The 14,107-nt window shown below is 41.6% G+C and overlaps 1 protein-coding gene across 1 annotated transcript in view; it reads right to left on the reverse strand.

Moving 5' to 3' along the window:
* Positions 1 to 14,107, reverse strand: part of LOC137433990 (nuclear factor of activated T-cells, cytoplasmic 1) — a 73,444-nt gene that overhangs the window by 33,787 nt on the left and 25,550 nt on the right. The window contains exons 2-4 of the mRNA XM_068126548.2: positions 6,996 to 7,177; positions 5,506 to 5,711; positions 3,480 to 3,786 (exon numbers count right to left, since the gene is read on the reverse strand). Of these exons, the coding sequence (XP_067982649.2) occupies positions 3,480 to 3,786; positions 5,506 to 5,711; positions 6,996 to 7,177 (695 nt within the window). The remainder of the gene's footprint in view (positions 1 to 3,479; positions 3,787 to 5,505; positions 5,712 to 6,995; positions 7,178 to 14,107) is intronic.

Here is a 14,107-nt window from a genome sequence, read left to right on the forward strand (position 1 = left end):
GGCTGTGTGAGTCTTGTCTAACAGTCCTGCGTGTATATGTCTGTAGGTCCACATGTGTGAGATGTGTATGTGGCAGCTCTACTACGAGTTTCAGATCCTGTATTATTAGGTCATCTCATCTCGATTCTCAGAGATTAACTTGGAAATGGGTCGTGATGTCCGTCCGTCCGGTCGGGTCGTCCGTTAACTTTTTTCCTATTTTTGATAATTCTCCCTTATCAATCGCCTGATTTTTCTGAAACTTGAAACAAGACAGTTCCCCACACAATCACTCAGACATCGATTTTTATATTGTGGATCATGAGGGCTACCAGGGGGATCCCAACCCGTCCCTTATTTACCAAATCGATTGCTCTGCAACCCGATACAGCCCTTCTCCTCAATGGTCTGTAGGAATGCTCGGCCTTAGATTTTTTTGCCAATTAAAGCCTATGTAGGCCGACTAATGCTGTGTTCAGCAGTGGTAGTAGATGACACTGCATTATGCGGGGGCGGGGATGGGCGAGGTGCGAGGTTGGGAGGAGGTATATACAGTAGTAGGCACTGATGCATTCCAATATCCATAGTTTTCCCAGAGCACTGGTGTGAAGGCAGAAATTCCACTGGGTGGTTTGCCAATTTGATCAAGGGGCAGGTAAACAATGGCTAACTCTTGCGAAAGGCACCTTTTATATCCACCAGCATTTGTAACAGATGGAGTAGACCTGGCTTAACGTCCCTTCAAAGTACGGCATGCACACTCATTGATACGATGCTCTGCCTGTAAATAAATCACCAGAGGACTATTTATAGTTGGGTTCAGATTCAAATCCAAATTAGACACAGTATTTCAAAGGTAAGTGCCCAACGTACACACTATCCTGTCATCATGAGCAGATGCATTGTCAGTATAATATTTTCTGCCATTTTTAGGACTTGACATTCTCCTTCTTGCGTTTTACTATCACTGCTCATTCTCACTTGTTGCGGTTTTGAGAACCCACACACGTAACATCATTAAAGGTTAAAGGTTTCACCCCATAGATAGGCCACAAGCAACACGTAGGTCACCTTAGGACGTTAATTATTTCATAGTATGTGTTTAGATAAGGCCATTCCCAATAGTTGCATCTGCATTGTGTAAAACAAATAAGAGTAGGCCCCATTCGTCCATTTTGCAGCATCCCTTCCTTCGACGCCATTAAGTGCTAACCAGTCTGTACTCCATCGCCCTCGCCATTTAGGCTGCCAGCAGCCTTCGCTGCCCTTGGGCTTGCTCAAACCAGCCCAAATGCCATGAGGTAAAGCCCGGAAAGGGGGGCGGAGTGCAAGGGTGGGGGTGCGGCCATGTCAAGCAGCCATCAAGGCGGAGCCGGTAAGCCCTCGACAGCCAGTCAGGGCTGATGTGAGATCGCCTGACAGGGTGTGGCTAGAGATTCCAGAGGGTTCGCTGGGCGTGGCAATATAACCCCTTGCGCGAGGCCCCCACCTCAGTTATGAGGAGGGACGCAACTACGAGCCTTGTTCAGAGTTATGAGGGGAGGACTCGAGAGTTGAACAGAGAGAGTTGAGTTACGGGAGAGACGCCTGAGTAGTTACGAGAGGGAGAGACGCGCTGTGGCAAGCATTTTACAAAGGGCTGGCGCGCGGCACGCATTGCAGAAGACTGCAGCGTGAGAAGGACATTGGTGAAAGGCGCTTGGATCGATCATAACAATGCCGGGAGCGCGTATAAAGGCGCCGGTACAAGTATTACGGACGATATCTAATCGCCAGCTTACCTTTCCCCGATATATACTTGTCCGCATCGCGCCTACGCCACGGGGAGAGCTGCCTGCCGTATTCCACCATCTGCACGGTACAAGTCGGGGACCGGACGAGCTGTGGACCCTTGGACCCTCAACCCGACCATCTTCAAACCCCGTGTGAGTGACCCTGAGAGTGAGTCTGAGAGTGAACGGGCCCGTGTCCAGAGAATAAGTTAAGACTGTTATTAAGGCTGCCCTGTGTATCTGCTTCTTCCTCTTCCCTGTACATTCTTTCTTTTCCTTCCTCCTCTTATTTGTACAAAGTGTAAATAAATTCCTTGTTCTTCCTGGTTTCCTCTCAATTCGACCGTATCAGTCTTTTCCTCAATTGGGTAAGCGTGGCACGTTTAAGAACCGCTCTAATCGGGTTTAGTACCTGTTAACGGCCCGAATCGCGGCTCGCTTCGTTCGGCGTGTCCACTAACGCCGTGGTTCGGGTGGGGTTATTTCCTTGCTTCACCGTCGGTGTTAGTACTTAGGTAATAGGACTAAATTCGACCAACAACCCTATTTAACACCAACCGGAAGGGACGTGATAGCTCCGGATCGCGTCGGCTAGTAAAAGGACAAGGGGATTAATCCCCCCTTAAGGGGAAGGCCGACGTATGGAGATCCGCAACAATATTTTCTGCCATTTTTAGGACTTGACATTCTCCTTCTTGCGTTTTACTATCACTGCTCATTCTCGCTTATATCTCTTCGCAAGACTCGTAACGCTTCTATTACTTTACGTGGAGCTTCGATTTTTGCTGGCATCCCTGACACTGATTTGTAATGACTGCAGGACAGTGACAAAAAAATTAGTGGACACGTGACATATCGTTTTAATTATCTTAATTAATTTAAGCATTTTAGACCCCATGCTTTTGTCACGGTCATCAGTTGTCATCATTGTAGTAGGAATGGGCCTCAACACATGAGTTAAAGAAGCTCAAATGGAAAAAATAAAACCATCATTGGACAAGACATTCCTTTGCACTCGAGCAAGTCTTAGGAGCTATGCATTATGGGCTCTGAGGGCATTAAATCAAAGATTATGCCAATGATGTGCTCCGGCACATTCGGGTAGGAATTTGGCCAGGGTAGCAGGGTAGCATTATTGAACGTTCACCAGATAATGCAAGTAGGACACCAACTCAACAACAATCCCAATGATGACGCACTGATCTGGTGCAACAAATTGCCTGCGAAGAACCAATATGACACTTTATCATTTGGTTGACAATCAAACCCAGAGTAGACAGCTCAACGGCGAGTGCATGACCTCTGTGCCATCCTGCTAAACTTGGTACAAGTCGAGATTATATATCCGGATCTAGCGGCTCAAGTCCAACAATTTATAATCACAGTCAAATGTTTCCACTGCATTAATTTGCTTCGTTAATTCCAAGCTACTTCTATGCTCTGTACTTGTGATGTTCATTGTTGTTTCTATGATATCAGAAGTTTTCACATTAGCTGTGAATTGTGAGTGCAAAAAGGATGTCCAAATAGAAGGCAACCTTGTGATCGAAACTTCAGGTGTGAGTCTTTGTCCTCAGAAATAAAACCGAATTATTTATGTCCGTGCCATGAAATTTAGCAATAATGGCATGTCGGTACACTTTGAATGTAATGTGTCCAATCTCGCCTCTATTTTCTCTCAAATGAAACCGACATTCGAAATTTCAAAATCGACAAAATGACAACTACCTGCAGAAAGCCCGAGCAGTCCTGCCACCCTTCCTGAAGTATACTCGAGGTGGACGGAGCAAGCGAGTGGCTCGGCGAGGGGAGGAGAGGTGAGCCACTGGGAGAAGGCACTGGTGAGTGATGGTGCAGGGCGATGTGAGCCGTCTCATGGTTCAATTCTGCATCAACGTCGTCCACCGTTAACGTATACGACTCCAACGAGGAGGCTTCAGAAAAGCAGCTTCGTGATGAAGGGCTACTTGCTGGGCTCAAGGAAGGCTCACGGCAGAACATGTGGTCGATCGGTAGAATCAACCGATCTTGACATCTGCACAAAATAGGAAAAATAAAGCTGCATTTCTGATTTAATACCACAAGGAATTATTGCAACATCGTATCATACCCACACCGGAACCAAATCAAATTCTCATGTCGATGTTGTTGTATTTTGAACTACAAACCATTTTAAGTAGATATGGTTTGTAAAATATATCCATTGGTTGATTGGAATAAAACAGAGAAAGGAAATTTCCAAAAGAAAATGTTGTACATGCTGTTGGTTTCACATGGAGTGTTTATATTTGCTCTCAGTATAGTTAATGACTGATGATTTATCACACGTTTTCTATCTATATTTCATATAAATAAAAGGATGGTGTATGTCCACATCCGATTCAATTTCCCATCCCTTCTCTCACCACGCATCATCAAAATCAGTGGACTGAATTACCTCTGCCACTGAAGGTGGATGGAGGTTATGTTTTCACCTCTGCTTGTCTGTCTGAATGTCTTCGAGGTGATGAGGGGTGTTTTTCTCTTACATATGTATGTATATAAATACATACATATATACATAGATGTATAAATATATATATATATATACACATACATACACATAAATATACAATCGTGGCCAAAAATATTGGTACCCTTGCACTTTTTTCAAATAATGCACCATTTCTTCCAGACAATTGTTGAAATTAAAAAAATATTTTGGTATCCATATATATGGCTGAAATGGCTGAAAAGAAAGAAATGGAGGGTTCTGGAATGGCCAAGTCAAAGCCCGGATCTAAATCCCATCGAGATGTTGTGGGGGGATTTGAAACGAGCTGTGCATGCAAGAAACCCCTCAACTCAAACATCGCCCAGCTGAAAGAATTCTGCATGGAGGAGTGGGCAAAATTTTCTCCCAGTCGATGTCAGAGACTGGTAGACAGTTATAAGAAACGCATACTTGAGGTTGCTTCTGCCAAAGGGGGCAATACCACCTATTAGAGCCAAGGGTGTACTTACTTTTTCCACATGCGAAATTTGCATTTATGTTTATTTAAATTATACAATGGACTACAAACTGTAAATGTTTCATGATATTTGTTATATTATATCACCTTTATCTATCAATATTGATGAAATGAAGATCAAATAGCTAGCTGTATGTTGAAATATGTTGAAAAAGTCAAAACTTTACACGGGGTGTACTTACTTTTTCACGTGACTGTATATACATACGTACATAAATACATACATATATATCCATACATTCATACGTGTATATATATATATATATATCCTACATTTAAGTGAAGTAAGCCAATACATATATAAAGCCATTATATAAAGGTGTAAAATAAAAGTGTGATAAACACAACTAAACATTCCCAGTAAATACACCTCTGTCTCACTTTTATCATTTGCCACGTGTTTTCTGCAACATCCAGCAATTCATATCCGTGAAGGAATGCAAAATAAACACAGTTTTCTTCTCTTGCATAAATACTTCTTCCTAAAGGTGTTAATATCTCCATGATTCTGCATGGACGTTATTTTTAAACGCATATTTCCTATTTTATCATCTCAATCAATAATCCGATCTTTCAGTAATGAAATACGAATACAGAAGAGTCTCGTTAAGATGAACGCAGTAGTCGACACTTTCAGAAAAATTATTCTGAAAGACCATTCGTCTTAATTAGACTCGTTGTAAAAGCATACAACGCTCTATAATGCCTCCACAGCACACACTGCCCCGGCTCCGCCAACTCACTGATAATGTTCCCGTCCCAGCTCTGGATTGCATTCTTCATCTTCAATTTGTTCAAGCTCTTGGCGGCATGGCGAGATGGATGTGATCTGAATGCTCGGGCACTCAAACTGAGGGTGGCATCGACCAACTGGATCCAATTCTGAAGCTGCTTCACATATTGCCTTTGCGTCAACTTTACGTCGGCCCGCAGAGAAAAAGGTCTGCGGCTGGAGAGAGCAAGAAGAGACGAGAAATGGGAGAGCAGGAAATGGAACTTATGAGGTGGGATAAGAACAGTAAAAGAGTGGGACATTCTACATCGTATTGAGTATTATGCGCAATAATGGTGAGATTTTAAAGCCTCACTATACCCATAGACATCGCATTTACTTTATCACAGTTTTTAAACATAGTTTAAAATGAAATCATACATGGGATATCACAACTCGGCCAACTCAATCCCCATAGCAACACGTCAACATGAGGCAATGGGAATTTAAGCAGTGGATAAATACAATTGCGACGCACGAACACGAGTAGACACATTACCTGGCTTCTTCATACCATATCCATGTTTCTAAAACCCATTTCTGTCTGCACACTTTGAAAATGTGATTCACCAGACTACACTCAGTTTCCATTTTCCTGATAGGAAACCAACATTGTAATTGTTGTCACCAAACAAATGGAAACACCACCTGCAGTTGCCTGCAGTTGTGCCAATCCTCCTGCAGGATGCCAGTTATTGGCAAAGCAAGAAAGCAGCTCATTTAGGTGAAGTAAGCCAATACACAAGGACACTTGGAAGTGGTGACGACCATATCTACTCAATGTGAAGTGTACGTCGGTTGACCATCTTAACTGAATAAGGCCATTTAGATGAAACTTGTGAACTACCTGGTCAATTTGTTTACAGTGCAGAATATGTTCCCAGACAGGAACCACACTCTAACATATTATAGTAAGTGGTATAACCCGGTGTCAAGGAAACTCAAAGAAGACCAGATCACTTGCTACCCACACTCCAGGCAGGGATTTGTAATTGCTTCAGGGTGCCAGAGATAACTCACCCACTCTTCAAGGACACGGTAGGATCTTTAACATCTACCATCTAATGCTGACAGACGGAAAACCAAGTTTAACGTCTATCCGAGGGATATCACACTTTGTGATGCATCACCCTGCTTTGAAACACCAATCCGAGAGTTTATAGTCAGGTGAGGAATGAAACCCAGATTAGACAGAGCAGAGGTCATTGTGCTACCATCTTGTCGGATATACTGCGCCATCTTGTCGGATATACTGCTCTGAACAAGAATAAAAATTCCTTCCAGACATTGTGCAAGTAGTACTGCCACCTTCTGGCCATTACAGCGTTCAGATCGAAAATTGTATCAAAAATAAATATTTGCCATTTGGTACATTTTGCCATAAAGTTTATAGTTTAGTTTTGCCAAATATTTGCCATAAAGTGTTGGGTTGATTTCAAAAATGACATTTTAATGGCTTACCTCTGTTTGGTTTCCATCGGATGATGATGGTATAGCAGACAAGTGTCTCAAAGCCAGGTGGCCCAAAGGTGAAGGCTCAGGTGCAGTGGGAGGATGAGAAAGAAACTTCGGAGTAGAATATACTTGAATCGGAGTAGACATGAGGTGGTCTGCATATTCGGCCTGATATTCATTGTTGGCACCTACGGTGTTGGAAGCAACAGGATCTAAATATTTTACAATTGCATGAGCTAGCTTTAAGGCCTATTAATCACACCTCATGCATGGGAGTCTCTGCCAAGAACTACCATGACAATATTGAAAAACAGCACCATTAAACTGGTGTCCATACTTCACCTTGTCAGACACGCAGTTACAAGGAAAAATGCAAACAACTGACAAAAAATCTGTAAAAGAAAATTTAGGCGAATGAAAGATAATTGCAAAGCAAAATACTGAAGAAGTACGAAGCCCTCTTTGGACCTCAGATCTGACAAGTGGTTTAACCTTCTAGTGAGGTTAAGCCCGTTTAGTCCCACCCTGTCATCCGCGTGTCCAGGTTTAGACTGTGTGAGGAAGTTTGCTTCAATCCGGCAACAATGAAACTTATATTTAGAAATAAAACAAGAACTGAGCAGCAATCAAAATCTACAGAAACAGGCAGAAAACGAGAACTGCACTCGGTAAAGCACAAACCTCCGCCAGGCTGAACAGTTTCCGTTTTGTATCCCACTGATAGGCCGGATCTGGATTCGGACCTGAACCAAAATCGAATCGGCTTGTTCTTGTCACATAATCAACTCATCCACCAAGTTTAGTCATAACTCGTCCATAACGTTTTTAAATATCATGTTATATTTCGCTTTTCGCCCGATCTCTCAATGGTGAAGTATCACTTAAAAATTAAATAATTGTCGTATCCAAATCCATATTCAGATCTTCACCAAAATCGAATAGATTAGTCCTCGTCACACACCCAACCTCTCCACCAAGTTTCGTCCAAATCCGTCCATAAGTTTTTAAATATCATGTTATATTTCGCTTTTCGCTCGATCTCTCATGGTGAAGAATCACTTAAAAATTAAATAATTGTCGTATCCAAATCCATATTCAGATCTTCACCAAAATCGAATAGATTAGTCCTCGTCACACACCCAACCTCTCCACCAAGTTTCGTCCAAATCCGTCCATAACGTTTTTAAATATCATGTTATATTTCGCTTTTCGCTCGATCTCTCAATGGTGAAGAATCACTTTAAAATTAAATAATTGTCGTATCCAAATCCATATTCAGATCTTCACCAGAATCGAAATGATTAGTCCATGTCACACACACAACCTGTCCACCAAGTTTCGGCCGTATCCGTCCATAACTTTTTGAGATATCGTGCTATATATCGGTTTTAGCCCGACCACTCAATGGTTAAGAATCACTTTAAAAATTCTCGTATCCAGATCCGGATTCAGATTTTCTCCAGAATCTAATCATTTCGTCCTTGACACGTACCCAAGCTCTCCGGTAAGTTTAGTCCGAATCTGTCCATAAAGATATCATGCTCAGACAGACAAACAGGGGTGAAAACACTACCTCCACCAACCTTCAGTGGCAGAGGTAATGAACAGAGGATGGCACCAAAACAAACTCCATAACCGTATCCCTTATGGCCACAGATGAGTCGCGAATGAATGACCAAACACAAAAACCTTATCTCTTCTTTCACAAATCGCTGAGAAGGCTGCACAGACCATAAACTAACACGAACACAATGGGGAAGGAAGATTCCCAAGAGTGCCATCAGTGAACCCTGACAACCAGGCAGGAAATGCCAAACAACTCGAATCAAATAAGATTACCGACCGCTACCACTACTACTATGGTTTGCAAGCTATGGTTGGTTGCCAGTGGTGCTATATCCTTATAAAATGCTGAGGGTTAAGAAGCGCGTCCCATTTTTAAAGTCTTTCCAGGGATGACTCAGCTGGGGTTCAAACCACAGACCTCCCAGACTCAGAGAGGACGCTCTAACATTACACTACCAAGTCTGGTTACAATATTATGTTCATAGTACCGGATATAGTTTGTCTACTCTTCGCAAAAGACACCTTGGGATCTTTAACATCCCCACAAACAACCACTGCCGACAGATGGGCCGAATGCTCATGAATGCAAAACACCAGGAGGATGATGGTTCATAGCTACGTCAGGATTCAATCCTAAGTGAGAAAGCTCAGAGGTGAGTATGCTTGTGTTATGTACCATTATAATTATCATTATTATCATTTCAATCGTATGTAATTAATAGACATACTCACATTGTGCTGACAACCAGCCAAACAAGCGGATCCAGATGGAATGCCGCTCCTCTGGTGAGGGTAATAATGTGAAATTATTGAAAACGAAACTAAAATAAAGAAAATAAACTTTGCCTTTTGGAGAGTTTTGCTTCTTTGAAAAACGTATCTCAATGGAGCCCTTCCAGATTTCAGTTTTGTACCATTCCAATAAAGACACACGATGATTACATGAGTCCGTCTCCAGCAAATTTGAACAGGGGTCCTTCAGCACAGCTGCAAACAACGACAGGTCCATGTGGCTTGTGACGTCGTTTTCATAGCATTCCCAGAGCGGAAAGCCTACGAGTGTGTTGCTAAATGTCATTCCGATTTCCAAAAATAATCGCTCGGTTGCAACCAAGCAAACTTACAGAGGTTTCCAAAGCAAAGCCGCAACAGCATGATCGTGCGGTCGATAGGCAGGGGGACGGCGCTTGCTGCTGAGCTACAAGATGCATCAAGAAAAAGCTCAGATTATATTATAAAGTCATTTTTGTTTTCAATTTTATTTCACGTTTACACCCTCTTACAACCACCGCTGGAAGATGTCCATGAACTTGATTTGAAATGCATGTATAAGTCATTTTTACCAATACACTTCCATTCAATACTTCCATTCCATATTTGGAATTATTTTTTTTTCAATTTTTTTATTTAATTTTAATCTTTTTATTTATTTATTTTTCCCATACATTTTAAATTTAACAATATACTTCCATTTTTACCAATACAGTCATTTTTACAATATGAGTTAGACCAATACACTTCCTTAAATAAATTCGACCAGTAGACTTCCTCATATCTTTCCTATTCTCCCTAATTATCTTCCTTTTATTAGTCCCCTACCGGTGTACACCAGAGGGGACTATAGGTTTGCACGCCGTCCCTCCGTCTGTCCGTCCGTCCGTCAGTCCGTCAGTCAGTCCGTCAGTCTGTCAGTCCGTCACGCAAAGAACAGCTTTCCGGACGTTTTTTTCTAAACGCTTAATGCTAATGATTTCAAACTTGGTACATGGTTTCCTCATGATAAGTTACAGATAAAGTTCGAACTTCACGACGTTTCGATCATTTTTGACAAAGTTATGGCACTTTGAACTTTGGGAATTTCCCCAACAGTTTTCCGGACGACAGACTGCCGGTAGGGGACATGTATTGCAGCGCAATACTCAGAATGCTTGTTCATTTTCCTTTTCTCAATTACATCCCCTATCTTCCCCCTTTTGTGCATATAACACATAGATCAACCCTTCCTATATACAGAATGAAAAGAAAAACTGAATCAAACAAAACCAACAAGGCAATTTATGTTCCACAATGTCCATGTATTATAATTAAATTGAAACAAAATAATGATTTTAAAGGCTGTGGAAAATTGTCCGGAGGTTTAGCGCCGTCGATGCATCGTCTTCTACACCACCTCATTCAACACGTCACATTAGTTTGTAGTTCCTGTTGTTTGTGTCCTTTATGACGTCCCTAAAAACAGTAAGTTTCCTTTTTGGAATGATTTTCAATTTTGTTTGACTGCCCCGGAGTTTTATTATTTCTTAATTTTCATAACTGTTTCTTTACTTCCTCCACTACAATTTGGATCTCTTCAAGAAGCCCTTGCTCACCACCTCAGCTCTGAGACAGGTACCCTCAGCTATTGGAAGTTCCCCTGACTATTCTTATGTAAATATTGAAGGAAAACAAAATTCAATAAACTTGCCATCTCACCATCATCATCCACCAATTCTCGTGTGTTCTTCCTCGATGGGCCCACGCTCATCTTAACCTGTTCTTAACCCCCTTATATACAGTACCACCTTCAGAAAGTATTCACACCCCATAACTTTTGTTTCACATTTTGTTGTTACATCCTGAATTTAAAACGGATTAAATTGAGATTCTTTGTCACTGAACTAAACAAAATACCCTATAATGTTAAAGCGGGATTTTTTATGGAAATTTTAATAAAATAATTTAAAATGAAAGGCTGAAATGTCTTGAGTCAATAACTATTCAACCCCTTTGCTATGACACTCCAAATTGAGCTCAGGTGCATTCAATTCCTTTGATCATTCTTGAGATGTCTCTACAACTTGATTGGAGTCCACCTGTGGCCAATTCAATTGATTGGACATGATTTAGAAAGAAACATCTTTCTATACAAGGTCCAACAGTTGACAGTGCATGTCAGAGCAGAAACTCTACTAAGGAGTCCAATGAACTGTCCGTAGAACTCAGAGATATAATTATGGGGAGGCATTGATCTGGGGAAGGGTACAAAACAATTTCTAGTGTTGAAAGTTCCCAAGATCACAGTGAGCTCCATCATTAGGAAATGGATAGAATATGGAATTATCCAGACTCTTTCTAGAGCTGGCCATCCGACCAAACTGCAACCAGGCAAGAAGGACCTTGGTCAGGGAGGTGACCAAGATCCAATTGACCACTCTGACAGAACTAGAGTTCCTTAGCGAATATGGGAGAACCTACCAGAAGGCAACAGCCTCTGCAGCACTTCACAAATCTAGGCTTTTTGGGAGAGTGGCCAAACGGAAGCCGCTCCTGAGAAAAAGACACATGACAGCATGCTTGGAGTTTGAAAAAAGGCACGTGAAAGAAACAGAGCATGAGTCAAAAGATTCTGTGGTCGATGATAAGAAAGTTAAACTCTTTGAATACTTATGTCAATTAGATATTTCTGTATTTCATTGTTAATTATTTCGTAATTTTTTTTTAAAATACCCACTTTGACATTATGGGGTATTATGTGTAGACCCATGACCAAAAAAATCTCAATTTAAACCATTTTAAATTCTGCCTGTAACACAAAATGTGAAAAGGTCAAGGGGTGGGAATACTTTCTGAAGGCAGTGTACTTAAAGGATGCATTGCTGTTACATTAAGTATTTTTGGCTCTATCCTTTTCATATTTCCTTTTGGCTTGGTGAGATATTTTCTTAACTGCTCTCTGTTTACTCCTACAATGACGTGTGTCGGACTCCAGTCCTGTTATTTCATACTTACTGATTTATCCTTCATGTAATAACACTGCTTACCTCCCCTGCTCAAGCACCTTGGTGGTCTCTTTCTACCTCTGGATTTACACCTCACTGGAATATATACTTACTCTGCACACTGCAATTTTTTGTACACATAGTCAAGGCTCATTAAAGAGCTGGAACACAGAATGGATTAGGAAACAACTTATCAAAAGGAATAGCAAAAAGAGAGGAGGGAAACACCAACATAAGGGCCAAGGCACAAAATAGACGGAGATGGACCACACCAAGGGATGTGCGTAAGATGAGTTTGCTCCTTGAAGGTTGTCCATTTATCTGATGCTGATGATGCCCCTCCTGTTCGTTTCTCCCAAGCTAGAGCACCTAACTATCTCCTCTAACCGTTAAAGGTTGCTTCCTGAAATATAACACCATTACTCTATAATCCTGAACTTGAACTCTTAACAGAGTACGGTACTCACACACACAATGCTATGGTCACTTGTCAGTTGTCTTTAAATGCTTTCTGACATACACTTCCTCTACCAGATTGGGATCATTACTGAAAAAGAGGTGTGGGCTGGCAGGATGGCCGAGAGATCCACACACTCACCTTTAAGCTGCTTATCCTGGGTTCAAATATTGGCGCAGCTATAAACTGTCACCTTGGTGTTTGACAGGTAGGGCGATTTCCTCGTCCATCGGATGGACGTTAAACGGTAATGTGGTGGAGGTTAAAAATCCCACGGTGTCCTATTCCTGGCAAGAGTAGGCGAACTATTGCTGGTATCATGAACAAATTCCAAATTCCTACCCCAAGCTTTCGTCAAACGTCAGGCATGGCCATCGTGTTCGTGAAGGAATTGGGCCAAGATTCTTCCGGCCAACCCCACAAGAACGTGGGAATAATAATTGTGGACATTAAAGAAGAAAAAAGACACAAAAATAAATGTAACACAACACTGCAGGGCTGCACCTAGCTTTTAGGTGGCCTATCATTAACTATATACCTGGTGTTGGTCTAATGGTTAGGGTGCGGGGGCTTGAGAATCTAAGGTCCTGAGTTTGAATCCCATTCAGCTGTTGAATTCATACCAGGTGGGGTTGACTCAGCCTATCATCTCAACTCAGCCTGGCGAAATGAGTACCAGGGTACTGGGTCCTCTCTCAAGGAGGTTGGTGGCAGGATTTGCACTCCGGCCGCCGTAAAAACACCTCATTCCGTAGCACACACAGTGGTGTGTGTGGGGATGGTGCTGAGGAGTCGTCCAAGGAACGCAGCGACGTGCTGATCCAGCATACACTCCCATATATATATTTATGTTAATATATACTAGAATATAAAACCCATCGCTTCACTGGCGCAATACCAATCTTTGCTGCGATGACTAATCTATGGGGGAAGAAAAAGAAAAGGCTTCCTGGGAGATCCTGCTCCCCATGCAGGGATAACCAACGTCTTGTGTTGGCATTTGCAGTTTTGACACACGTGTCCATGTACCCATAAAGAAAAAAATCACTTATTGTAGTTGTAGTTGGATTTATTGAAATCCGTTAATCAGTTCTCAAGTTATAACACGACAAACAAACAAACAAACAAAGAAAAACTTTCTTTTATATATATATATATATATATATATACAGACTTGGCATTTAATATGGAATATTTTTTTTTCTTGACTTGGGTTTACTTTCTTAACTCAGTATATCAATCTGCTGAGTTTCTTTTACACTTTGGTGATTTATTTGTTAAAAGAACCATGTCACTGATTGTCTGTCGCAGCAAGAAGTCAACAACAGGATTATATC

Source organism: Myxine glutinosa, chromosome 10 (genome assembly GCF_964187855.1).
Source record: "Myxine glutinosa chromosome 10, kmMyxGlut1.1, whole genome shotgun sequence".
NCBI lineage: Eukaryota > Metazoa > Chordata > Myxini > Myxiniformes > Myxinidae > Myxine > Myxine glutinosa.